This window comes from Gymnoscopelus microlampas, assembly GCF_963454915.1.
Source record: "Gymnoscopelus microlampas genome assembly, chromosome: 11".
Taxonomy (NCBI): domain Eukaryota; kingdom Metazoa; phylum Chordata; class Actinopteri; order Myctophiformes; family Myctophidae; genus Gymnoscopelus; species Gymnoscopelus microlampas.
Window position 1 is genome coordinate 40863496 of NC_139948.1, and position 27016 is coordinate 40890511.

The following is a 27016-nucleotide window of genomic DNA, read 5'->3' on the forward strand; positions in this document are numbered from 1 at the left end:
ATTTACAGCTTCCAAGAGATTATACTAGCCTATTTTGGCCAGCTCTCAAACATTACGCAGTTTCATTAGCTCATTGTAATCAAGAACAGTTCAACATTTTCTTTTTAGCAGAATGTTTCAAAATACAAACCTGAAAACTAACTGTAAAGTTCTACCAGAGGAGATCCCTCTCCTGACATCCAAATGTGTTCATATAACTCAAAATAACAAACATGTATGGTACTGCTTTAATTTTGTAATGAAATCAATGTATCACACATTTGAACCAACTAAATAAACTGAATTCTGAACTGACATGACTGTATTTAAAGTAACTGATGATGACCATGGTCTTTACCTACTAGCCATCATAGATGTTGTCTTCATCTTCATCACTCTGACCCTCCACTGCTCTCCTTCCAGGGTTGAGGTGTTCTTTGGTGCTGCTCTCAGGGTACATGTCTGTATCATCATAGATAGCATCATTCTCCTCCTCTTCCTCTATCGCACCAGGGTTGTAGACGTGTTTGTGCATGTTGCTGGCTGCCATGAAGTCTCTGTGGTCGCCGGTCGACAAGAGAAGACATAATTTTAATTTTAATGTATTGCTGAAATGTTTGTATGCCATTAAGGCCTGGATGGCGAGTAACTTCCTTCAGTTAAACAAGGCTAAAACTGAGGTGCTCATTGTTGCCTCTGATAGCATTGTTCCTAAGGTGGCTGGTTGTATTGGGTCCTTCAAAACCAGGGACGCAGGAGGGGGGGGTTGACATGGGGGGGGGGATAAAAAAAATCTCCGACATCTACACTTCATGGAGTACATTTTTTGTACCGAATGAACCGAATGAATGTAACAAAAACACCCAACACGTCCTTGCTCAAAACCAATGTGCGCTCCAACCTCAGAAACCTTGGCGCCAGTTTTGATCAAACTATGCACCTCGACATGCACATCAAGTCCTCTCTGTGAGAAGTGCTATATCAATCAAGTTTACTTATTCTCCTCAGTGGCTGGAGCAATTGATCTGTATTTGCACACGGCCATTGACCATAAGCATGTGCACGAAACAGCTATGCCTTGCCCGTCTTTCACTTTCCCAAAATGTAAGCTGTTAATTAACGTTTTTATGTAAAAGAATTCGGGCTATGGGAGCTATCGTCGCCATACTTACAGCCATCGCCATGGTTACAGCCCCCCAAGCTATGGGAGGAAGGGGTCCTCCTTGGGGCCAAAAAGGTTTGGGACTATTGCTGTACAGCACAGCACATAACCCAAAGCCTGTTAATACTTTGACTGCACACATCCCCGGGTATGGACTAGTGGGTATAAGTTAATGAATGGCACACGAGATGGGAACACATTTAGCCTCCATTAAAACAAACTTAATCTTCAAAAAGAAAAGATGACACCTCATGTGCTAAGACGATGTCGATGAAGATACTGCTGCTGTTGCTGTTGTTGCTAATGATGATGATGATGATTATTATTATCATTATTATTAGGCTATTAGTATCAGTATAGTATTGCATCGTTATCTCTTTTCACTCAGGTTAATACTCTTGAGACATTCTTCAAGTGAGGTTAATTTCAAACCCTCAGTGAACTGACCCGTTCTCATAGTCATCGCTGTCATCATCGTCACTTTGGTGACAGGTGAAGGCCTCTGCATTGTCATAGGTTCCTTCATCATCTCCATCATTGGCTCTGCCCACTATGTTGTAGGTGTTCATCACATCTTGGAAGAAATACATACATACATAATATATATCAGTGTTGGTGTCATATATGTTATATCAGCTTGAGCTCATTGAATTCCAATACTGGTACATAGTAAGGCAAGTTTGTTTATATAGCACATTTCACCAATAAGGCAATTCAAACAGCTTTACACGAAACATTAAGCATCAAGACATTAATAAACAAAGCATTAATACGCAAAATAAACTTTTATAGACATTTAAAAAACAATGTAAAAATAAGAGGAAGTTGAAATAAAACAGAAAGATAAGAGAACCTAATTACATACTATATGTTGTAAGTAGGTAACAGCACTCTTACTATGAGGACATTTTACTTAAGTAAAATAGAATTACTCGAGTAAAAGTAAGTAGCTAGACCCCTGGAAGATGAATTGCTGAGGTCGAGCACCACACCATCTGTCGGCTCCACCCAGAACCTAACGCTCTACTGATTCTGCTACCCGAGCGCATCCCCTGTTTTTTTTAACGGTTGACGCAGAAATTATTATTATTATGTTACACGATGTGAGGACAAAAGAATATACTGAGCATAGCATTAGCTAGAGTTGAATGAGAGATGTTGATACCTTCAGATTTTGAACACATTAGGGGATTTTTTATGATTATGAGGCTCTCAAGACAGAGAAGTAAATAGCTACATCAGCACAACCACACCCACAGAGAAGTGTTGTATGTCCGTTACCAATTTCTCACTTCTTGTATCACTGTCAACTTTCTTGTAGTTCACAACCCAAACACGAGTTGCAATATTAACAGGAAACCACAGAATGTGCTACAGTATCTATATGAGACATCAGCTGGAGGGGCCGATCTGACTGGAACACAAAACATGGGCTGTCCATTGTAGTTCAGGAATAACTGACATGCTCTATTATGATGTCATAGTAGAGGAAATCATGCTCAAAATAAAATAAAATAAAACACACAAAATACACAACATCATATTTATGTACTCAACTTCATTAAAACAGGATTTGGATGCAAAATCGGTTTAGTGACCCTTTAAGTTAATCATTCATCGTCTCTAAATGTGAAATCATTTTGTCACCCACTTTACTGCCTTTATCCAACCACTTTGAACATGGTGTACATCTTTAATAATTAGAATCTTCCTCAGTGGTGTAGGAGTGGTAGCAAAGTGAGTTTTGAAGAAAACGCAAAATGGGCGAGGGTGTGGCCTATATGGGCAGTTGCGTCTTGATCTAAGAACACAGCATAAAGCATTCATGAAAAAATGTGGGTGCTTTCTTTGGCCTACTACGTGTGTGCATGCAACTGATCCAGCTGTGTCCGAGATTAGTTGCTCACAGACAGACATACACACACGGATAGGGTCGAAAACATAATCTCTGCCTCCCGGGCCTTTCGGCCTGGTGGAGATAATTACTCACAGGCTGTGGGATCAGTCTTGACCACAGGCTTTCTGTGACTCCGCCTCCACCTCAGACAGAGACCAATCAGCAGCAGGACCACACCTCCTACAGTTCGACCCACTAGCAGAGGGATTGGAGAGGCTGGAAGAAAGAAAGAAAGAAATATTTATTTAACATTTGGAAAGATACAAGTAACAGAGATCAGGTTTGGGATAGTGTGTGTATTTGCCGATCCTTTATATAAATAATATTCTCACGGTTGACTGAGACGCTGAGCAGCTCTGAGCATTTAGACGTGAAATTGCGTGTGGAGACGGTGACTTCATAGACACAGCTGTAGTTGCCCTGGTGTTCATACTCTGCTGCAGGGAACTGGAAAGAGGCAGAGTGGCTGACCGCTGACTGCTGCTTGATATTGCTGTAAGAACCAGAGAAGATGAGGGAGAAGAAGCCTCCAGGATACTGGGGGAGAATGGAGCAGGTGAGGGAGAAGCTGTAACCCCTGGTGACCTCTGAATGCCCAGGACCCCAGACCAGCACTGCGTATGGAGTCGTCAGGGAGATGTTGGCCTGCGGCAGCCTCACTGCTCACACAGAGATATATTTCATACTTTTATACTAGAACTTGGAAGAAATGTCTTAGTCATCCAATTGAATGTATTCTTTCATTCATTTCCTCACCTGTAACAGAGAACCTAACAGGGTCACTTTGAGGAGAGTTGAAGCGTCTACTTGAAACTTGAAAAGTTTTTTCGTACTGACATTGGTATGACCCTTCATGGACAAAGTCCACACTAGGGATGTTGAAGGTATATGACGAGACACTGGTGGTTTGGATATTTCTAAATGAACCGGAGATCTGCTGCAAAGTGAAGGTTCCACCCAAATGCTGAGTTGAAATGGAACAGGTGATGTTAACTGTGTTACCCCAGGTAACCTCACTGACAGGATTCATTGAGATGCTGGGCTTTGGGAGACTCACTAAAATAGTAGGATATGAATGGGGAAGAAAAGGAGAAAAAAGCATTTTAATTATTAGCATTGTATATTATTAGGGGCCGAGCAGCTGTGCTGCTGGTCATTCTTGTTCTTTTCTCTTCCAATAAGGAAACCTGCCTTCCCATGCATGAAAATAAACAAAACTTTGCACACAGGTCCATTCATATGACAAACTTCCTCAACTGTCATTATGGGCCGATTCTACAAATGGTGGCGCTACAGTAACCATCTACATTTTAAAACTCTAAAAATCGAATCAGTCATTTATTCTATCACTTTGAAACTTTCACCAAAATGTAAAGACTTTTTTATGTAGTTTGAGTTGGTAGATGAGTCCATCCAAAAAATGTACTACTGTAAACATCTACAGCAATTTCTCGCTAAATAAAGCGCCAATGTTCATGGATTTTATTTTCATTTCACATCATAGTTGATGCAGTGTGGTGCATTTAAAAAAAAAACTTTTTGACAGCAATTTCAAGTCTATCCTCATGTAACTAATTGCAATCAATCTTTGTACAAATAAATTTATTTATTTGAATGTGTTCGATAACAGGCACTGCCAACTCAGTATATGAGTGGCATCAACAAAACTCTGCACATAGGTCCAGACCAGTCCTCAAACGGCCCGGCACTGACCATTGCTGCATAGCAGCTGTACTTTCAGAATTATGTCGCTACATTGTTATTTAAAATAATAAAATGAATGCAATAGTTATTTCCTCACCTGTAACAGAGAATTGAACAGGGTCACTTTGAGGAGATTTGAAGGGTCTGCTTGAAACTGTTATATCATACTGACATTGGTACGACCCTTCATGCTCAAAGTTAGCATTAGGGATGTTGAAGGTATAAGCCTCTGGTAATTTTGCCGTTTCTAGATGAACCGGAGGTCTGCCGCAAAGTGAAGGTTCCTCCCAAATGCTGAGTTGAGAGTGAACAGGTGATGTCAACTGTGTTACCCCAGGTAACCTTACTGACAGGATTCACTGAGATGCTGGGCTTTGGGAGACTCACTGAAAATAGTAGGATATGAGTGGGAAATAAAGTTAAAGTTTGAATTATTGGCATTGTTTATTAGTTTAAAATGTATGGCTACATTGTAATTTAAAATACTTGTATTAATTAAATAGTTATATCCTCACCTGTAACAGAGATCTTAACAGGGTCACTTTCAGGAGAGTTGAAGTGTCTACTTGAAACTGTTGTGTCATACTGACATTGGTATGACCCCTCGTGAACAAAGTCCGCTTTAGGGATTTTGAAGGTATATGACGTGCCACTGATGGTTTGGATATTTCTTGAACCGGAGGTCTGCTGCAAAGTGAGGGTTCCACCCAAATGCTGTGTTGAGAGCGAACAGGTTATGTCAACCTTGTTACCCCAAGTAACCTCAGTGACAGGATTCACTGAGATGCTGGGCTTTGGGAGAGTCACTGAAAATAAAAAAGAATGAACTGTTTTAATCATTAAACATTGTACAGTATATTATTTTAAGGAGTTTGAAACAAACAACTAGCTGACTAATACAATTTATTTCTCAGTGTTTGACAAACATGTATAAAGTTATATATAGAGTATGTGTAAAAAGCTTTTATGTCACTTGGGCACAAGTGATGCAAGGTAGTTTGACAGAAGTTCTAAAAAACATGACATGAGGTTAGAGACTATACTTCAGCAGTTTTTATTTTCCTCAAATCTCTGCCAAAGGCCAAACATATTTCTTCTTATCCCATTAATCCTGGAGTCCAGTTAATTTAGACTCTACTCATAGTTTGACCCTCAGTAGGCCTACTGGTTAAGTTCATAAAAGCACCCTACTCACCAACCATGATGTTTACTGGGCTGCTGTAGGAGCTTCTGATGCTACGAGTTGAGTATCGACAAGTATAACTTCCCTGGCGGGAAGGGTCGACATTGAACAGTGTTAATATCCCACTGGTCTGTTGTCCAATGTAAGATCCATCCTTGTAAAAATTCACATCACGATGTATACAGAGCGGGGTTGAAATCGAGCAAGTGAGGATCAACGTCTCTCCTGGTGAAAGAGCTGAACTGGATGGGGACAGAATAAGAGATGGTAGTCCTGCTGCAGAAGAAAACATCAATTTGTGTTCATCTTAATTATTATCGTAATAATGAACTAAGTCTGCGTTTGTGAACATTGGACTCCACTACTTCAGTGATTCGGACTCAAACATTCACCAAGGTTCTATCAATGGAAATGTTATCTTAACAAGATCAATTTTGAAAGAAGAGATTACAAATATTACCAGAGCAAACCACACCAACATCTTCTGAATGCTGGCAGTTATGTGTTCCAAATCCTGGATGTGAGCATTGAGTCAGAAAGCATTCATTACCAGAACAAGCAACATCATCCAACCAGATTTGTTTATCACTGCCACCCCCATAGTTGCGGAAGCTTGAAGCTGTCCCACAATCCATCTCTCTGCAAACCACTTGAGTGTCTTCCATGTCCCAGCTGTCATCACAGACTGTTCCCCAGCGGCTGTTGTAATAGATCTCCAGTCTTCCAGAGCATCGAGACCCTACTAATCTGATCTGAGCACCTTCTATCAGTAAAAAAAATAAAATAAAAAAAATCCACATCCACAAATTATCATTTCATTAACTTTTCCTTTTTTTCAAAATATAGCTGTTTCTTTTTTATTCCTTTATTTTCAGAGAACATTCTTTACCTGTATGTGAAGGTGTGTACAGGAAAACAGACACTGCAGGAGGGGAAACAGAGCAAGCTGAGTTACATTCATGTTTTTCTAATGTGTCAGCATATCACCAGTGGCAAGAAACACATGGATATAATACAGAGACTCATCTCAAAAATGACTTTCACCATGATTGCGAAGGGACTACAAAGTAAAACACCACCTTTTGAGATTTTTGGAATGTGTATTATTCCTGTATCTTGTTTGTGTCCATCTTTGTTAAACATAATAATAACAATGTGTGTCAATTTGGGACAGATCGGACGCTGTGTTCATGACTTGTGCCATCTTTTGCCAAACGGGTCCCTCCCGGCCTCCCACAAATTTCAGAAGCCAATCGTAGCCAATCGGAATGTAATATGAAAAATCTGACTCATACTTCTTGATCACATGACCAAATGAAGAGTGTGTGCCGATTTGTGTGAGTTTTGGACAAAATCTATATGAGTATCCTGGAGAATGTACCTTCGTAACGGTAATGTTCAGTTTTAAGAGTGTTAAGATTTAAAAAAAATGTTCTAACTTTAACTGTATTTACTTAGAGACACAGACACATGGAAACACATCTGAAAAAAACACAACATTTGTGATTTCTGAAAAAACTTATGACATAATCAACTACCATTTGAACCATGAAAACATCTTGTGCGCTGTTTAAAGTTTGAATCATGTTTCTACGAAAAAGTATGAGTGGAAAACATGTGGAAGTATCTGCAGCGAGCCCACAATAAGCAGCAATAAACATTATGTACAGGTATACATGGATGTAGTGGGCTGATTGACAGTGTAAATTACTTATGATCGGTAAATTCATGACTTATAGCAGCATAAAATAGATCTAAACACAAATTGATGCATGTTTAAGAAGTTTGTAACAAATCATTATTTAAAGGTTAGTAAATATATTTGTTAGGAGAGGGAGGGTGGCTGACTGGTGAAGAGGGCTCTGGTTTAGTCTTTTCCAGAACTGATATTAGAATAGTAAGAGGAGTTGGCAGAAGAGATGGTTTACACGCAATTAATGTTGTTAACCAACCATTTACACTAGTGTACTAGCTTGTTAATAGTTTAAACGATTAACACATATGTAATTAATAACTCATTAACTAAATATTTGTTTATGATCTATTAAATACTTACAGTATACAGTATAGTTTTAAATGATAAATCAACTATTGACAAACTGACCTATTGACCTATAATAGTCATACCTGTATTTTCATTATCTAAATACATGAAACATCAATTGATAGAATAATAAAACCTGGCACTCACTCATGTTGAAATACAGGATATTTCTCCATATTACAAGTCCCATGGTGGAGAGACTGATAGAGTCTTCTCTGTCAGTGGAGTTGAAGACCCCAAATGTAATGTGGTGAGTTCTTAGAATCTAGAATCTGTGCAGGAAATGAACGGTGAGACTTCCTCTTTACTGACATGCTGTTCTCTTCCATTTACTTTCTATGTAGGTATTTATTTTAAATGCATAGATCACCACATCATTAATGTTAATTCCAATGCACAATAAACATTCCATTCATGTTTGTATTATGTTTAGATAGCATTATCAAGCTGGCTAACATAGAGATATTTACAGAAAATGGATATTTCCCCAGTAGGGCAGACCAAATACATAAATAATAGAAGGCACCATAACACATTGAATTCAAAATATTACTTTGGTTCACACTGCATTTTATTGAATAGTAAATAACAAACACACAAGAATATAACATCATTACCTTTCTATACAATGTTATTAAACTATCAACAGTAATACTGTAACATTTGGAATGATACAAAATATGTATCAGTCTATAGACCAATTATTTGTTTACTAACATTGAGCCTGGACGCACAGGTGATTGTTTCACGCAATCAATTCCCAACCTGTTTCGGGGTGCACTGGTTTCAGCACACCCCAACCCCCTCTTGTGTGTGTTGGCTAGTGAGACGCGTCCTAACGAGACCTGATATAATGGGTTTCGTTGCGCGCATACTGGCTGCACGCAGCCAGTATGACGTCGTCTGTTAAGGGGTCTATATAGTCAATATATACATATATATATATACATATAAAATGTTCTCTGAACTATATAGCTTTATTTCAAATAACACAAAATAGAAACGAGCATCCAAACATTTACTGTTTGGACATTTATTGTTTGGAAACATTTACTGTTATTCTACTCTACAAGAGTAGAATAATCTTAAATAATTTTTAAGATTATAACTTTTTTGGTCAGAAGGGGGCGACCTAGTGCTGTTTCTTTTTTGTTCTGGTCCACATTCCACAACATTTTGACATCAAATGATTGAGTCTCAGCACACAAATTGGGGTGGTGTTTTTTGCAGTTGACAGTAAAATAAACTTTCTTTTAACTATAACTCATTGACAGAGAATTCATATAATGTGCAAAAACCAAAACAAGAACTTATTTTTTTGCTATGATGTTTTTGCCCTCCATCTTAAAGTGGGTAAAAATAAGCAAAGTAAATCCCCTTAGAACATGTGTGAGTTTTACATCAACTTTAAAATGTTTGAGTTAGATTGTTTAGAAAAGTATGTTTTCTAGAGGCTGAGGTGAAAGCTGCAGGGAGGGTTTAATCCATCATAGTCTCGCGTAGCCAGACAACTATTCCACAATCTCCGAATGCTATATAGAGTCTGGAACTACAACTCCCGAAATCCGATTGAGGAAACTGGCACTTCCATTCACGAAAATATGTTTTAAAATATCTTTACATTTTCTTTTTTAATTTCCATTTCTGCTAAGCAGTTAACTATTTGATGTTAAATATTTGATGTTAAATATTTTTTACAAACTGTAAAATATATATATTTATATATATATATATTCAGAAATAATGTAATGAAGTAATGTTACATATGCATGCTTAAAACATGCTTGAACAATTAGCCCTACTATTTCTACAATTACTACAAATTGCTACAAAACCTGTAGCCTATAGCCAGTCATTCTGGGCAAAAAAAAGATATTGAAGGGTACGTTTAAGTCTTATAATAATGTTACTTAACATTACTTAAAACCAAAACCCAAATGCATTATTTTTGCACATTTTGGAAAGAATTGCCCATTTAATATCCTTGGTGCCCACTCATCCTGTATCCAATAAAAAATAAGCAATACACTAAAGCTCAGTTCCAATTCCAGGAGGGGACTTAGACAGAATTAGACAGTAGGCCTAGATGAGGAGAGAGAGAGGGAGACATGTTTTTCATGAGTGTCAACATAAAATATACTTACTTGTGTGTAAAATATCACAGGCTTATTTAATTCTGAACTGACATGAATCTAATTAAGTAGATGTTGAACAAGGTCTTATCGCATATTAGCCTTCATAGTTAGCATAGATGTTGTCCTGCTCATCTTCATAACTCTGACCCTCCACTACTCTCCTTCCAGGGTTGAAGTGTTCTTTGGGGCTGCTCTCAGGGTACATGTCTGTATTGGCATAGATAGCATCATTCTCCTCCTCTTCCTCTTCCTTGTAGTCTCTGAGGCCGACAAGAGAAGACATGAGTTCAACGTAATATCTGTAATCTGACATTAAAAACAGAGACACCTGGTGCCCACACAGTATAACAATTATATTTGGATTAGTCCAACCACATATTTGGCTCCTACACTCAGTGTACTGACCCATTCTCATAGTCATCACTGTCATCATCATCATTCTCCTCCTCTTCCTCGTCCTCACCAGGGTTGTAGACGTGTTTGTGCATGTTGCTGGCTCCCTTGTAGTCTCTGAGACCGACAAGAGAAGACATGAGTTCAGTATATAAGTTAATGAACAGCAAAAGAGATGGGATAAAACCTCATGTGCAATGACGATAATGATAATCTCATAAGATGTTCATCAAATGAGGTTCATTTACAAACACTCACCGCACTGACAAGTTCTCATAGTCATCACTGTCATCATCGTTGCCATGGTGACAGGTGGAGACATCTGGACTGATGTAGTCTTCTTCATCATCATCTTCATCGGCTCTGCCCACTGTGTTGTAGGCTTTCATCACACCTGGGAAGACATTTTACTGGTTGAGAGGTAACAGGGTTGAGCAGTAACAGGTTCAGAGGCATCAAGTTGAACACTGTAACAGGGTTGACGCACCAGATGGAATGAGAGAGGTTGAGATATTCATAGTTTGAACATTGTTTAGGATATTAGGGGATTTCTTTTATGATTATGAGTTTCTCAAACAGCGAAGAAAAAGCTACAGCACACTCCGTACAATCAGTAAAATCAGTACAATCACATCCACAAAGAAGTGGATTACTATCAAGACTGATGAGCATCTTGTTTGGTTAAGGTGTGATAATAAACTCTGTGTGGCTTCATCTTTATGAACTATGGTTGAGTCAACTATCTAGCTCTATATCAGGCACTGTCCCCATTAGATGACTATAATGAAAACCAGCAGTAATCCGCTGCTAGAGGACTGGAGTTGGAAATCAGTGGAATACGTTGATGTAGATCTAGATGAAGATGATTACTCACAGGCTGTGTAATCAGTATTGACCGCTGGCCTTCTGTGTCTCCGCCTCCACATCAGACAGAGACCAATCAGCAGCAGAAGTAAGAGCAGGAGCACACCTCCTACAGTCCCGCCCACTAGCAGAGGGATTGGAGAGGCTGAAAGAAAGAAAGAAAGAAAGAAACATGTAAGTGAACAGAGATCTACATTTGAAGATGTGTCTTGACCCTTTGCATGAATTAGTCTCTTACGGTTGACTGAGACGGTGAGCAGCTCTGAGCAGTTAGAAGTGAACGTGCGTGTGGAGACGACTTCATAGACACAGCTGTAGTTGCCCTGGTCTTCATACTCTGCTGCAAGGAACTGGAAAGAGGCAGAGTGGCTGACATTCAGTGCTGACTGCTGTTTGATATTGCTGTCAGAGCCAGAGAAGTTGAGGTAGAAGTTGCCCCTATAATACTGGGAGAGAATGGAGCAGGTGACGGAGAAGCTGTCACCCCTGGTGACCTCTGAACGCCCAGGACCCCAGACCAGCTCTGTGTGTGGAGACGTCAGGGAGATGTTCGGCTGCGGCAGCCTCACTGCTCACACACACAAAGAAAGATATTTCACATACAGCAAAAACGAAGTTCACCCACTTCTTTACACCTGTAATGTGAATGTGATCCCCGTGACAATGGAGTTTATTCAGAGTCTGATTATCTGTGATCTAAAATGGCATAAAAGCATGTATAGCTTGTCTGGAAGAGAGGAGGAGACCCTCGCACTGCTGGTTGTTCTAGCTGTAAAGTCAGTAATGGTGTGTAAACCACTCCAAATGTGTTTTGTGATTCTCGTTGACTCTGAACATTTTCCTCATATTGTTGTTTCGTTTGGCTGAATTACCCTCACTTCTGAGGACAGAGCGAGCTGTGTGTTTCTCCTTAATGTTGTCCATTTTAATTATTAGCATTGCATATTATTTTCTTTGTCAACTTTTGACCAATGCCTAGTTTGACAAACATGTATAACATTTGTATTTTATAAAAGCATATAATCAAGCCAAATGTCTGGATTGTTATGTGACTCGGATACAAGTGATGTAGGACAGTTTGACAGAAGATTAAAAAAAAAAAAAAAAACATTTAGCGTTACACTACTCGTTACAGTACTTTTTATTTTCCTCTAATTTCTTTCAAAAAGCCAAAAATACTTGATAACATAATAGTCCCACTCCAATTAATTCCATTTGGATTCTACTTGGAGCTGGATCTTCAGCATCGTTGACTGTAAGAGTTTCTACTGAATCCATGATCTCTGGCTTCAGAAAAGGTCCCATAAAAACTCCTGACTCACCAACAAAGATGTATACTGGGCTGCTGTAGGCGCTTGTGGTGCTGCGAGTTGAGAATCGACAAGTATAATTTCCCTGGTCGGAAGAGTTAACATTGGACAGTGTTAACATGGTCTGTTGGGATTCTAAATAGGTGTGACGTCCAATGGAAGATCCATCCTTGTAAAAATTCACATGAAGAGGCGTACAGAGCTGGGGTGAAACTGAGCAGGTGAGGATCAACTGCTCTTCTGCTGAAAGAACTGAATTGGATGCAGACAATCTAGGAGATGGTCTAGCAGATGGTCCAGTAGATGTTTGTCCTGCAGGAAAAAATCACATTGAGTGACTGCTGCTTCAGATCACTGTTTGGAGGAACTACAATCATGAATTACTGTGTTACTGCTTTTGTGAACTCCACTTGTTCAGTGAATTGGAATCAAGGTTCTATCAAAAGTGATGCAATCTCAACTAGATCATTTCTAATACATTTTACATATCTTACCTGAACAAACAACACCAACATCTCCTGAATGGCCACAGGAATGTTTTCCAAATCCTGGATGTGAGCACTGAGTCACAGAGCATTCACTACCAGAACAAACAACATTATCCATCCAGATCTCACCAATGCCTTTTCCATAATTTATTGTGGGAGTGGCTGAAACGCTCCCACAACCCAGCTCTCTACAAACCACCGAGGCATCATTGCTGTCCCAGCTGTTGTTGCACACCCTCCCCCACTGACCACTATGATAGACCTCCACCCTGCCAGAGCACCGTCCACCACCTACTAGCCTCACCACTGAACCTGGTCAGAAAGAAGGAAAGAAATACATAATATAGAAATGTTTTTATTGCACCTTTGTAGTTTTTCATACACCATCATTGATTTCAAATGAGTGACACAACATCCACTCTTACCTGAACAGGTGACACCAGCATCCTTACTGTGACCACAATTATGTTTACCAAACCCATTGTGTGGGCACTGAGTCACAGACTTTTCACTTCCTGAACAACCCACATTATCCATCCAGATTGGACCATTCCCTCGGCCAAAATGTGCTCTTCCATGAGCACTCTGTGCCCTCCCACAGTTCAGCTCTCTGCAAACCACCTCAGCATCAATCGTGCCCCAGGAGTCATCACAGACTGTTCCCCAGCTGTTGTTATGATAGATTTCCACTCTTCCAGAGCACAGAGAAGACCCAACTAATCTGATCTGGGCAGCTTCTATAAACAAAAACAAAAAAAAACATCCACATTAAAATCTTAATTTAGTCTGCATTTAATTTCATGTATGTATTTCCATTTTATTTATTTTTCTATATATTATGTTTATTTCAGAGAAGCTGCTGACCTGTATGTGAAGGTATGTACAGGCCAGCAGACACTGTAGGTGGAAAAACAGAGCATACTGAGTTACTTTCATGATTTTCTAATCATGTCAACATATCACATATCACCAGTGGCATTACACTTTGGAATACATTGATAGACTAGAACAATGTGCTCATTGGAGCACAGCTCTCCGCCAGGGCAGGTAGCTTATTGTGGGCCAGCAATGTTTCACGGCAATCGGACGCTGCGTTCATGATTTGATATACTCTCAAGAACCGAATGAGGTTTTGGCCAGACGTTAAACTTGATTTTATTACCTTAGTAGACATTTTCATTAACAGTTTATGTTTTCAATCGCTAGTTTAAAGTAATTTCTTAAATCATCACTATATGCGTCTTGATCGCATGACTAGAGATAATGTGTACCAAGTGGACAAAATCTATAGGAGTAATATAAAAAAATATGTTTGCAAAAATCGTCCTCCTGGTGGCGCTATGATAGACCGATGTGAAAAATGTGGGTCAGAGGTTCCTGCTCGGGCCTCCAGGGAGTGTGTGTGCACAGTTTCACGTTGATCAGGCCAACGGTGTGGGAGATTAGCTGTACGCAGACGGACGGACACATGCACGGATGGACACATGCACGGACGGTGAAAACATAGTCTTGGCCACACCTTCGGCCTGGCGGAGACAAAAATGACTTTCACCATGATTGCAAAGGGACAATAAAGCAAAACATTTGGGGATGATTTTTGGAATGTGCAAATGTGATATTGTATTATAGGCTACTTTTCTTTGTGAAAACCTTCGTCATTACAACTCAGTATAAGTAACATGAAAGTAACATGCAGATTAAACGTATTATCTGTTCTAACAGTTTCTTCCTCTTTTCACACGATGATATTCTTGATGTTATGGTTAAGAGGAAATCACCACACGGCCTGAAACAAAAATAGCCCAATTGTAAAATATTTAGAAAACTAAGTTGTCACTCATACTATACATACAGTACATTGAAACTTCATAATCAATATGGTAAACATTAATTCTGTTAATTCTGTGATGAGGCCAATAACTTCTTGAAGCTTTATGAGCGTTAACAACAATAAACTGTAACTGCATTTATTTGGAGAGACTACATGGTGAAACCATGTGACCACCGAAGAGGGCAAAGGCCTCAACGGCTGCCATCGAAAATGATCGGACCATGTCCTACTTAATGGTGCAGCACAGTACATACACAGTGCAATGTAGAGGACAGCATAACAATACACTGTCTAAAATATATACACAATACACAGCAGATTGAACAAATGTCTTAAGAAATACATTTAAAAAAGACATTTATGGGAACAAAATGTTTTAACAAAATGATAATGATGTTGAACTTGGGTGAAGTGTCAAACCAAATCGCTCTGACAGTGACCCCAACAATATCGTTCACCACTTGTTATAGTTGGGTTGTCGACTCTGCCATCCTCTTGAGTTTGAAGGACATATTTGCAGTTGTTAGTAGTTTTAAACATCGTTCTTGGTGTGGACTGCCCTTAACATTAACTCATTTAATGTATTACTGGTGTATCATTGTTGGTGTGTAACTTAGACATTGTGTTCCAAAGCCCACGACCGGTATAGTCGTTCACTCTGTGAATTTGAACCCTGGAATATCAAAAAAGCTGAAAAAGTCTAGCAATTTGAACAACTCACAATATCAATGTCACAATGTATTTCTGGGATCTATCTAACAGCAGACAACACTGCACAGAAAAGCTGGGCTGTGACCAGTTGGTTTAATATTCAATACATACAATGCGTTAAGGGTGACGTAACAGTCACATATTGCCCTCAAGTCAGTAGGCTACCAGCTATTATCATAAATACTTCTCACTTATTTAGCTACAATACTTCTCACTTCACCTAGATTCAAATAGAAACATTAAGAATGTGTTAATGGGGAAAGCACACCTATAGACATACAGTTATTTTAAATATATTTTTTATCATTTAGGGGGTTTGTATAGATTTTTTCACATACACATATTATGTATATCAGCAGTGTACAAAACAGTATTGATTAACATTCGCAGCATCCACAAAACAAAAGCCCTGACAAAAAACAACAAAAAACAAAAGAAACTTGGTACACAGGCCAAAACACATTTTAGATATATTAATACACAGGAAATAATAAAAACAGGCACTCACTCATGTTCAAGTACAGGATGTTTCTCCATATTAAGAGTCCCATGGTGGAGAGACTGATAGTCTTCTATGTCAGTCTCCAGTGGAGTTGAGACTCCGAATTAGGAAGATGTGGTGAGCTCTATGTGCAGGAAACCATGAACTGAGACTTCCTCTATATTGACATTCAGTTCTCTTCCATTTACATTCTCTATAGTTATTTAATTTATAATCATTGATCACCATAACAATAACAGTATGGTTCAAAAGTAGTTGGATCAAACTGATTATGAACAAGGCATAGAAGGTAAGATTTTGTTTCTACTGTTCTAAACTGGGAGAAAATAGACATAAAGCCAAACATGACACTAAAAGTAACAATAACATTGTATTAGTGTCTTCCTGTTTGTAGTTGGACATTTTTCATTGACTGCACATGCTCACAGTGGTTCCCAACCTCTTTTTTTCCATGACATAGAAACATACCCTAAAAGTAGTTTGTGTGGATATGTGTCTTGGGCCTATACTGTCTAGTGCCTACTGTCTGTTTCATTCTCACACAGCTCAGTGCAATAGCTCGGTCCTGTGAATGCTCTTGTCACATGAGGAAGTGAGAAACATGTTTTTCAGCCATAAACTCCTGCTAATAAAATGCACTAAAGGTATTTGTTTGCAACGCTAATAAGTGAGTGTATTTTGGATACACTTTATGAGAATGTGAAGGAAAAGGGAAAATAGAGCCAAAAACAAGAACAAGTCCATTTATAAATAAATGATGATGTACTTCCAATAAACTATATCTTTGTAGACTTTGTTGACTCTACGGGTTGAGATGGATGGACATCAATAGAGACAGAGTGTGGGTAGCTGGGGGAGTGATGTCATAAGGGGCATGTTATGTTGTGTGAATAATGATTGGCTCGCGCTTGTGTAGTCAAAGAGAGAAGTTGCAGTCATTCCTGTGATTCCTATATTTGTTGACCTTGATTTTCATCTGCTGGATAAATCCAGAGATGGCGCTTTGCAAACATGCCACTGTTTCCCTCAAACTGCCAGGAACTTGGTTTGCCCAGAATGGAAGCACAGTATGCGTTGCGAGGCATTACTGAAGATGTTACTTATTAGTCAGCAGCCAGAGTAGAGTAAGCGATCCTCATCATACGTTACACTCAAAGCTCATCTGTTGCAATATGTGAGCATTTTCTTATTTTTTCTCTATTCACAGATCCATCAGCATACCCATGTCCAGCTTGCTATTCAATTATCTTAATTTTATGTATTTACAAATAAATTCATTGTATTATTTGACACAATGTTTGCATTTCCAACATTCACTGAAGTTTGAAGTTTAGGCTTGGCATGGCTCGGCATGGCTTACTTACTTACATGGCTGTCAATAAATTAAATAAAACCTCCACAGGGTTCCAGGGCAGAGCCACAGGGTAGTCCCACTGCAGCATGGCTACACTTAAGGCCCCCTTGCACAGGGCCGGTTCAATTTAGAATTGGCCTCAGGTCTAAATCCTACTGTGTAAAGCACTTTGTTAGTCCTCTCTGTGAAAAGTGCTATATCAATCAAGTTTACTTATTTACTTATTTACATCAGTTCAGTGTAATGTGTATGAGTTAATGAATGGCACATGAGATGGGAACACATTTAGCCTCCATTAAAACAAACTTAAACTTGAAAGAAAAGATGACACCTCATGTGTGCTGGTGTGATGGTGTACATCTCCTTTAAGAATTAGAATCTTCCTCAGTGGTGTAGGAGTAGCAAAAAGTGGGTTTTGTAGAAAACGCAAAATGGGTGTGGCCTATATGGGCAGTTGCGTCTTGATCTAAGAACACAGCATAAAGCATTCATGAAAAAATGTGGGTGCTTTCTTTGGCCTACTCTGGGTGTGTGCATGCAAAGCTGCAACTGGTCAAGCTGTGTCCGAGATTAGTTGCTCACAGACAGACATACACACACGGATAGGGTCAAAAACATAATGTCAGCCTCCCGGCCTTTCGGCCTGGCCGAGATAATTACTCACAGGCTGTGGGATCAGTCTTGACCACAGGCTTTCTGTGTCTTCGCCTCCACATCAGACAGAGACCGATCAGCAGCAGAAGTACCACACCTCCTACAGTTCCACCCACAAGCAGAGGGATTGGAGAGGCTGGAAGAAAGAAAAAAAGTTGTATTTATTTAGAAATGTAGTTATATAACATTTTGAAAGATACAAGTAACAGAGATCTAGTTTGTGGTACTGTGTGTATTTGCTGATCCTTTATATAAATCTTCTCACGGTTGACTGAGACGCAGAGCAGCTCTGAGCATTTAGAAGTGAACTTGCGTGTGGAGACGGTGACTTCATAGACACAGCTGTAGTTGCCCTGGTGTTCATACTCTGCTGTAGGGAACTGGAAAGAGGCAGAGTGGTTGACTGCTGACTTCTGCTTGATATTGCTGTTGGAGCCAGAGAAGATGAGGGAGAAGAAGCCTCCAGGATACTGGGGGAGAATTGAGCAGGTGATGGAGAAGCTGTAACCCCTGGTGACCTCTGAATGCCCAAGACCCCAGACCAGCTCTGTGTATGGAGTTGTCAGAGAGATGTTGGCCTGCGGCAGCCTCACTGGTCACACAGAAACATAATTCATAATTTTATACTGGAACATTAAGACATGTCTTAGTTGTCAATTTTAATCTATTCTTCAGACTATTTCTAAACGTTGGTGTATACCATTGAGTCCAGGGTGTGAATTCTTAGACACTTTAAGCAGTTAACATAATATAATGCTATCGTTTTTTGCCTCACCTGTAACAGAGAACCTAACAGAGTCACTTTGAGGAGATTTGAAGGGTCTCCTTGAAACAGTTCTTTCATATTGACATTGGTACGACCCTTCATGGACAAAGTCCACATTATGGATGTTGAAGGTATATGACGAGACACTGGTGGTTTGTTTCTTTGTAAATGAACCAGAGGTCTGCTGCAAAGTGAAGGTTCCAGCCAAATGTTGAGTTGAGACGGAACAGGTGATGTCAACTGTGTTACCCCAGGTAACCTCACTGACAGGATTCACTGAGATGCTGGGCTTTGGGAGAGTCACTGAAAATAAAAATAATTAACTGTTTTAATCATTAAACATTGTACAGTAACACACACACACACACACACACACACACACACACACACACACACACACACACACACACACACACACACACACACACACACACACACACACACACACACACACACACACACACACACACACACACACACACACACACACACACACACACACACACACACACACACACACACACACTTAATTAATTTATTAATTATGTTAACATTAACCACCTCTCTATCTTAAAGGAGCAGTTCACCCCAAAAAAACATATTTTCTATAAATTACAAGGTTTCATGGGTTGTGTAATTGATAGAAAATAAGTAATTATTTTGGGTGAACTACTCATTTAAGGTTATCTGAATTTAACTAAATAGTAGGTGTAACATTTCAATTGATAAAATGTACCAGATATTAGTAGAGCAATTAATCGTGTCAACGGAGGGGGTGGATGAGTTTCATGCTGTGGTATTACAGGCTTGAGTAAAGCAAGAGACTATAAGCTGAAGTGGAAGTACAATTCTGCAAAAGGTTCCCTTAAATAACACACTTTTGCTTGGTTATATTTCTCACTAAATCCATCTACTGAACACTTAACTAACATGGTGTGTGCCTGGGTAGCTTGGTTGGTAGAGCACTCCACTTTGAATCACAAGGTTCTGTGTTCGATAACAGGCAATACCAACTCAGTGTATGAGTAGCATCAACAAAACTCTGCACATAGGTCCAGACCAGTCCTCAAACTGCCCAGCACTGACCATTGCTGCAGAGCAGCTGTACTTTCAGAATTATGTCACTACATTGTTATCATCACTCTGACCCTCCACTACTCTCCTTCCAGGGTTGAAGTGTTCTTTGGTGCTGCTCTCAGGGTACAGTACATGTCTGTATTAGCATAGATAGCATCATTCTCCTCCTCTTCCTTGTAGTCTCTGAGGCCATCAAGAGAAGACATGAGTTCAACGTAATGTCTGAAGTTAATGAACCACACAAGGAGATGGGAACACATTTAGCCTCCATTGAAATCAACTTGAGCTTTAAAAGAAAAGATGAGATGTCACATACATCTGTACCCAATCTTGAGGGTAAAAAAACACTACAAATGTTCCCATAATAGGGACACAAGGTTGAAAGTGGTAAAAAATGGACACATCATCAGCAGAATTTACAATGCCAATGTTTTCATATACACACATATATATACACATACATACATACATACATACATACATACATACATACATACATACATACATACATACATACATACATACATACATACATATAAATAATAGCCCCAGACCCATACAGCCCCAAGCCCATACATCAGCATAAATTATAAAATTAGATTTTCCCGTTTCCATTGATAAATCAAACACACACATTGCAGCATTACAAACAAACATTCACACCACAGCGGTCAAAGACTGTTTTCCCTTCCAGGTCAAAAAACACCTGACAAGACATAGAGATTAAAACAGAGACACCCGGTGCCCACACATTAAATAACAATTACATTTGAGTTAGTCCAACCACATGTTTGGCTCCTACACTCAGTGTACTGACCCAGTCTCATAGTCATCATCATTCTCCTCCTCTTCCTCACCAGGGTTGTAGACGTGTTTGTGCATGTTGCTGGCTACCTTGTAGTCTCTGAGATCGACAAGAGAAGACATGAGTTCAGTATATAAGTTGATGAACAGCAAAGGAGATGGAAACACATTTTGCCTGCACTAAAATCAACTTGAACTTCAAAAAGAAATGTGCAATGATGATAACGATCAAGATGACATATACATATATACACATATATACATATATATACATATATATACATATATATATATGCACACACACACAGTCCCGAGTCACAAAAGCCAACAGGGACAAAAGTACAGGGGGTGGCACTCCCCTCTATGACTGCACATGGAAAGGACCCCATCATTGCATGTCAAAGAACTTAACATTCTGAACACAGAATAGACTTTAGGTCTGAACAAGTGTCTCAGGACATGGTGATGGAAGGTGCCGTGCATTTCTTGCAGGTGATGGGAGAGGATTGGTGAACTGAAGATTAGAAAAAATTTAAATGCATGCAGTAATGTATTCATTTTAACCTGTACCTCCCCCCTCCTATGACACATTTTAACACTGCTGCCCCCCCCCCCCCCTTACAACGTAACCAATAAAGTGCTAATAAACTAGGGAAATGTAAATGCAACGCAAACCATGAGCAGGGCACCACAGGGATTCGAACCCTGTCCTAGTAAAACCAGGAGAACCAGACCAGCACCATTTTTTTGTTTTTTTTGCGTTTGTTTTTTTTATGACGCGAATGGCGCATTTTATGACGCGAATGGCGCAACGCAAGTGACCTCCCTAACCCTAACCAGCAGCACCCTAACCAGCAGCAGCAAAGAATTTAAAAAAAGTTCCTTCCTACCTTCCAGCCATCTTCACTACACACGCTGCAGCAACAGCATCATAGTTCCTACCTTTCTGCCATCTTCACTGCACACACTGCAGCAACAGCATCATAGTTCCTACCTTTCTGCCATCTTCACTGCACACGCTGCAGCAACAGCCATAGATATAGAAACCTAGATTGTCACAGCGGATCATCCATTTCCATCTGCGTCTTCCTCGTCACTCCAGCCACCTGCATGTCCTCAAGATGTCTTCTTCTGGTCAACTTCAGATTCTGGAAAGAAAGACAAAACAGTTCAGTTGTGTAGGCCATTGTTTTCTTTTTTTGCATTGGCGCATTTCTTTTGCGAATGGCCCATTTTATGACGCAACACAAGTGACCTCCCTAACCCTAAGCAGCAGCAGCAAAGAATTTTAAAAAGTTCCTACCTTCCAGCCATCTTCACTGCACACACTGCAGCAACAGCAGCATAATAGTTCCTACCTTTCTGCCATCTTCACTGCACACGCTGCAGCAACAGCATCATAGTTCCTACCTTTCTGCCATCTTCACTGCACACCCTGCAGCAACAGCCATAGATATAGAAACCTAGATCGTCACAGCGGATCATCCGTTTCCATCTGCGTCTTCCTCTGTCACTCCAGCCACCTGCATGTCCTCAAGATGTCTTCTTCTGGTCAACTTCAGATTCTGGAAAGAAAGACAAAACAGTTCAGTTGTGTAGGCCATTGTTTCTCAAAGTAGGGTCCGGGGACCCCCAAGGGGTTCCAGGGGGTCCCCAGCAAAATGGCTTAATACAGCATCACAATCATTTTAACCACTTTAACCTTTTATACTTTGGCTATTCAAAAATAGCAGATCTACAAGCTCATAGCTTAACTCAAAGCTTTGCTTCTGGGGGTCCCTGGAACCAGATATATGAGAGGGGGCCAAATACATATCATTTTGGGAGTCCTTACATGAAAACGTTTGAGAACCACAGGTGTAGGCCTAAAGTTTGAGAACCACAGGTGTAGGGCTACAGGGTCACATTTTGGAAGCCTTCACTACCATGCTTATGGTCTTTCAGACATCAGAAATTCACAACTAAAGACAGCTAGTGGTTCTCAAACATTTACATGTCAAGGACCCACAAATTCAATTATATTTGGCCACAGACCCCATCTGAAAACATGTGCCAGGGACCAACGCACAAGATCACACACACACACACTTCTGGAATTGTTTAGAATACTACACAAATCTTGTAGCCTTATGGGGTCCCTGTCAGATGAGAGTCCTTGATATGGAAACGTTTTGAAAACAACTGATTGGGTTGGTTTTAGTAGTTGTAGTTTAGTTGTAGGCTATGGTTTAGTTTAGGCTACAAACCCAATTCTTAAACAATAATGTTAAATATTCAGGCAAAAATTGTCATATCATTCAAACAATTTGTATTTACCTGCAGCAGAGGGGACAGGTTCCATTCTGAAGTGATCCACCCTGGAATCTCTCACCTGCCTTCTATTTATATCTAATAAGCACTGCTCACATCCAGTCTGGAGTGAATGGATCCCAGTTTGATTTCAATCAACACTAATTGTTGATTGAAGATCTGATGATGATGGTGTGTGTGTGTGTGTGTGTGTGTGTGTGTGTGTGTGTGTGTGTGTGTGTGTGTGTGTGTGTGTGTGTGTGTGTGTGTGTGTGTGTGTGTGTGTGTTTTCAAGCCACAAGGACCCCTGTGTTAGTGAGCGCCACCTGCTGCTGGCAGCATTCCAATATTTAACCATGGGTAGCAATATTCAATAAATCACAAGTGTGAAGAAACAAGCTTAGTTAGAGAAGAACAGTGGGCAGCAGACAGCAGCACCCCAGAAACACACGCGTTTTGTCGCATTCTTAAGCCAATAATTTGATGACCAGCGGAAATATGCTAATGTCTCTGGTAGGAGACTCAAAGGAGACTCTTTGTGTCTCCTACCGGAGCTGCCGCCAGTCTTCAATTAATTGGTTTAGGAATGCGACAAAACAAAAAAATCTCCATGAATTCAAGTCTCCATGGAGTAATAGGAAAAGGGTTAGGTGACTAGGCTGGACTTGAACCTGTGGCCCTGTTAAAAGACACCACAGCGGCGTCTACCGACTATCCGCTGCTCTACAGCACCTCGACACATTTACACTTGTTTCTTTTAGTGTTTTTAAGTGTAGTTCCTGGATGTTAGTCTTCAAAAAATGCTTCAGAGTAAAGGAGCAGGAAGATTTGAATTTGGGGCCCCCTGGCATAAAATCTGTTCAGATGAGGGTTCTGCAAAATACATATCAAATTTTGGGGTCCTTGATATGAAGGAGTGTGTAAAGCACTGTGTACATATATATATATACACTAGCTCGGTCCTGTGTCACATGAGGAAGTGAGAAACATGTTTTTCAGCCATAAACTCTTGCTAAAAAAATGCACTAAAGGTATTTGTTTGCAAAGCTAATAAGTGAGTGTATTTTGGATACACTTTATGAGAATGTGAAGGAAAAGAAGAATAGACCAACAAAAAAAAAGTCCATTCATAAATGATGATGTACTTCCAATAAACTGTATCTGTGTAGACTTTGTTGACTCTACGAGTTCAGATGGATGGACATCAATAGAGACAGAGTGTGGGTAGCTGGGGGAGTGATGTCATAAGGGGCATGTTATGTTGTGTGAATAATGATTGGCTCACGCTTGTGTAGTCAAAGAGAGAAGTTGCAGTCATTCCTGTGATTCCTATATTTGTTGACCTTGATTTTCATCTGCTGGATATATCCAGAGATGGCGCTTTGCAAACATGCCACTGTTTCCCTCAAACTGCCAGGAACTTGGTTTGCCCCGAATGGAAGCACAGTATGCGTTGCGAGGCATTACTGAAGATGTTACTTATTAGTCAGAAGCCAGAGTAGAGTAAGCAATCCTCATCATACGTTACACTCAAAGCTCATCTGTTGCAATATGTGTCAGCATTTTCTTATTTTTTCTCTATTCACAGATCCATCAGCATACCCATGTCCAGCTTGCTATTCAATTCTCTTAATTTTATGTATTTACAAATAAATTCATTGTATTATTTGACACAATGTTTCCAACATTCACTGAAGTTTGAAGTTTAGGCTTGGCATGGCTCGGCATGGCTTACTTACTTACTGTCAATAAATTAAATAAAACTCCACAGGGTTCCAGGGCAGAGCCACAGGGTAGTCCCACTGCAGCATGGCTACAGACTTAAGGCCCCCTTAAACAGGGCCGGTTCTAGCCGTTATGGCGCCCTGGGCGAACCGCCCCTTCCAACATTCCAGGTAGTAGCCTGTATAGCTTACGAACTATAGTCAGGGTGCCCATTCCAGCAAGGTAAATAGACCCAAACAGTGATGAGATGTGCAAATGATGTGAAATTATTGTTTTTTTCAGATTGGCACACCCCTCGGGATGGCACCCTAAGCAGCTGCCTATATCACCTATAGGAAGCGCTGGACTTGAACCTGCACAAACAGTCAGATGTAATGTTTTATTGATTAGATTTTAATGCATGAAAACAATGCATTTCTTTTTTTAATCTCAGCCACTTGTCAGAGGGCAATTTTGGAGTCAGTGTGGGAGAGGTCATAAAGAAGTATGCGGTTCAATATACATTTTGTCGTCCGCTTTTCCGTGCAATAAATATAGATTCAGTGGGTAGACCTTCCACATGAACTCTGGCATCCCTATTTTGGGCAAACTTTCAAAAGATTTTAAAAAAATGATTTGTTTTAATGAATTTTCAAGAATAGTGAAAATAGCCGATCTAAAGGTTTACAATGCATAGTAATGCGACACTTTGTGAGCTTCTGGATAAGCAATGTTGCCATAGGGCTTAAGTGGTTAAACTCCCCCTCTGCACAATCCCAATTGATGACAATGCCGTCATCTCCCATGCAGATCTGTAAGATGAAAGTAGTCTACCATTGTGTTAACATGCTAATATACTGTGTGTAGACTGAATGATTAGGCCTAATAAAAGGATGAACAGGATATGTTTCCCCAGTAGGGCAGAAATTTATAATGGAAGGCACTATAATACAATGAATTCCAAATGTGAGTTCAAGCAACAGTTTATTGAAGAGTAATAATAAACACAAGATTATAACTTTTTTTTTATAAAACATCAACAACAGTAACACTCATGATGTTATCATGAGCATGCATGCAACCTAAATAACAGTTTCATTAGCTCATTGTAATCAAGGGCAGTTCAACATTTTCTTTTTAGCAGAATGTTTCAAAATATACAAACCTGAACTAACTGTCAAGTTCTACCAGAGGAGATCCCTCTCCTGACATCCAAATGTGTTCATAACTGAAAATAATAAACATGTATGGTACTGCTTTAATTCTGTAATGAAATCAATGTAACACACATTTGAACCAACTAAATAAACTGAATTCTGAACTGACATGAATGTATTCAAAGTAACTGATGATGACCATGGTCTTTACCTACCAGCCATCATAGTCAGCATAGATGTTGTCTTCATCTTCATCACTCTGACCCTCCACTACTCTCCTTCCAGGGTTGAGGTGTTCTTTGGTGCTGCTCTCGGGGTACATGTCTGTATTAGCATAGATAGCATCATCCTCCTCCTCTTCCTCTACCGCACCAGGGTTGTAGACGTGTTTGAGCATGTTGCTGGCTGCCATGAAGTCTCTGAGGTCGACAAGAGAAGACATAATTTTAATGTATTGCTGGAGTGTTTGTGTGCCATTAAGGCCTGGATGGGGAGTAACTTCCTTCAGTTAAACAAGGCTAAAACTGTGGTGCTCATTGTTGCCTCTGATAGCATTGTTCCTAAGGTGGCTGGTTGTATTGGATCCCTCAAAACCAATGTGCGCTCCAACCTCAGAAACGACTGGCGCCAGTTTTGAACAGACTATATGCACCTTGACACGCACATCAAGTCCTATACATGTTTTTTCCACCATAGGAACATTGCAAAGCTCTCACACCATGAGTTAGAGATAATTGTTAATCCAAAATGCTACTGCGAGACTGTTAACCAGGTCCAGCAGAAGGTGTCATATTACTTCGGTCGTGGCCGCCTTGGACTAGCACTGTGGTGCTCACATATCTACAGTACAAGGTCAGGCCCCTGTATATTTAACTGACCTTCTCCAACCTTATATGCCCAGCAAGACCTTAAGGTCTGCTGACCAGGGTCTACTAGTTATTCCCCGTATTAGACTAATAACTAAAGGTGACAGGGCCTTTCATCTTCAGCTCCCAGACTTTGGAATTT

General features: G+C 39.9%; 2 protein-coding genes across 2 annotated transcripts in view; both read right to left on the reverse strand.

The window, feature by feature from the left end:
- Nucleotides 1-340: 340 nt before the first annotated feature.
- Nucleotides 341-27016, reverse strand: part of LOC311054759 (uncharacterized protein) — a gene marked incomplete at both ends in the record, with an annotated part of 106890 nt that continues 80214 nt past the window's right edge. Inside the window, 12 exons of the mRNA XM_084070764.1 lie at nucleotides 341-536; nucleotides 1589-1715; nucleotides 3132-3254; nucleotides 3371-3697; nucleotides 3795-4094; nucleotides 4970-5128; nucleotides 5258-5548; nucleotides 18987-19280; nucleotides 20182-20276; nucleotides 20872-20958; nucleotides 25202-25225; nucleotides 26224-26427. Of these exons, the coding sequence (XP_083926890.1) occupies nucleotides 341-536; nucleotides 1589-1715; nucleotides 3132-3254; nucleotides 3371-3697; nucleotides 3795-4094; nucleotides 4970-5128; nucleotides 5258-5548; nucleotides 18987-19280; nucleotides 20182-20276; nucleotides 20872-20958; nucleotides 25202-25225; nucleotides 26224-26427 (2227 nt within the window). The remainder of the gene's footprint in view (nucleotides 537-1588; nucleotides 1716-3131; nucleotides 3255-3370; nucleotides 3698-3794; nucleotides 4095-4969; nucleotides 5129-5257; nucleotides 5549-18986; nucleotides 19281-20181; nucleotides 20277-20871; nucleotides 20959-25201; nucleotides 25226-26223; nucleotides 26428-27016) is intronic.
- LOC311055725 (uncharacterized protein) lies at nucleotides 10126-16227 on the reverse strand. The gene is made up of 10 exons (XM_084071994.1): nucleotides 16210-16227; nucleotides 14024-14056; nucleotides 13585-13896; nucleotides 13166-13471; nucleotides 12684-12983; nucleotides 11600-11929; nucleotides 11372-11506; nucleotides 10756-10891; nucleotides 10510-10614; nucleotides 10126-10364 (listed from the first exon to the last, which is right to left on the reverse strand). The coding sequence occupies exons 1-10, from the start codon at nucleotides 16211-16213 to the stop codon at nucleotides 10199-10201; spliced, it is 1827 nt and encodes a 608-aa protein (XP_083928120.1). The 5' UTR covers nucleotides 16214-16227; the 3' UTR covers nucleotides 10126-10198.

Bases quoted from the DNA above. Each gene is read 5' to 3' on its own strand.
- LOC311055725 (XM_084071994.1), bottom strand. The intron at 11,930-12,683 runs GTGAGTCAGGAG...GTGTGTGAGCAG, and splicing joins CCCAGTATACATCTTTGTTG to TGAGGCTGCCGCAGCCGAAC. The intron at 11,507-11,599 runs GTAAGAGACTAA...TCTTTCTTTCAG, and splicing joins GCTCACCGTCTCAGTCAACC to CCTCTCCAATCCCTCTGCTA.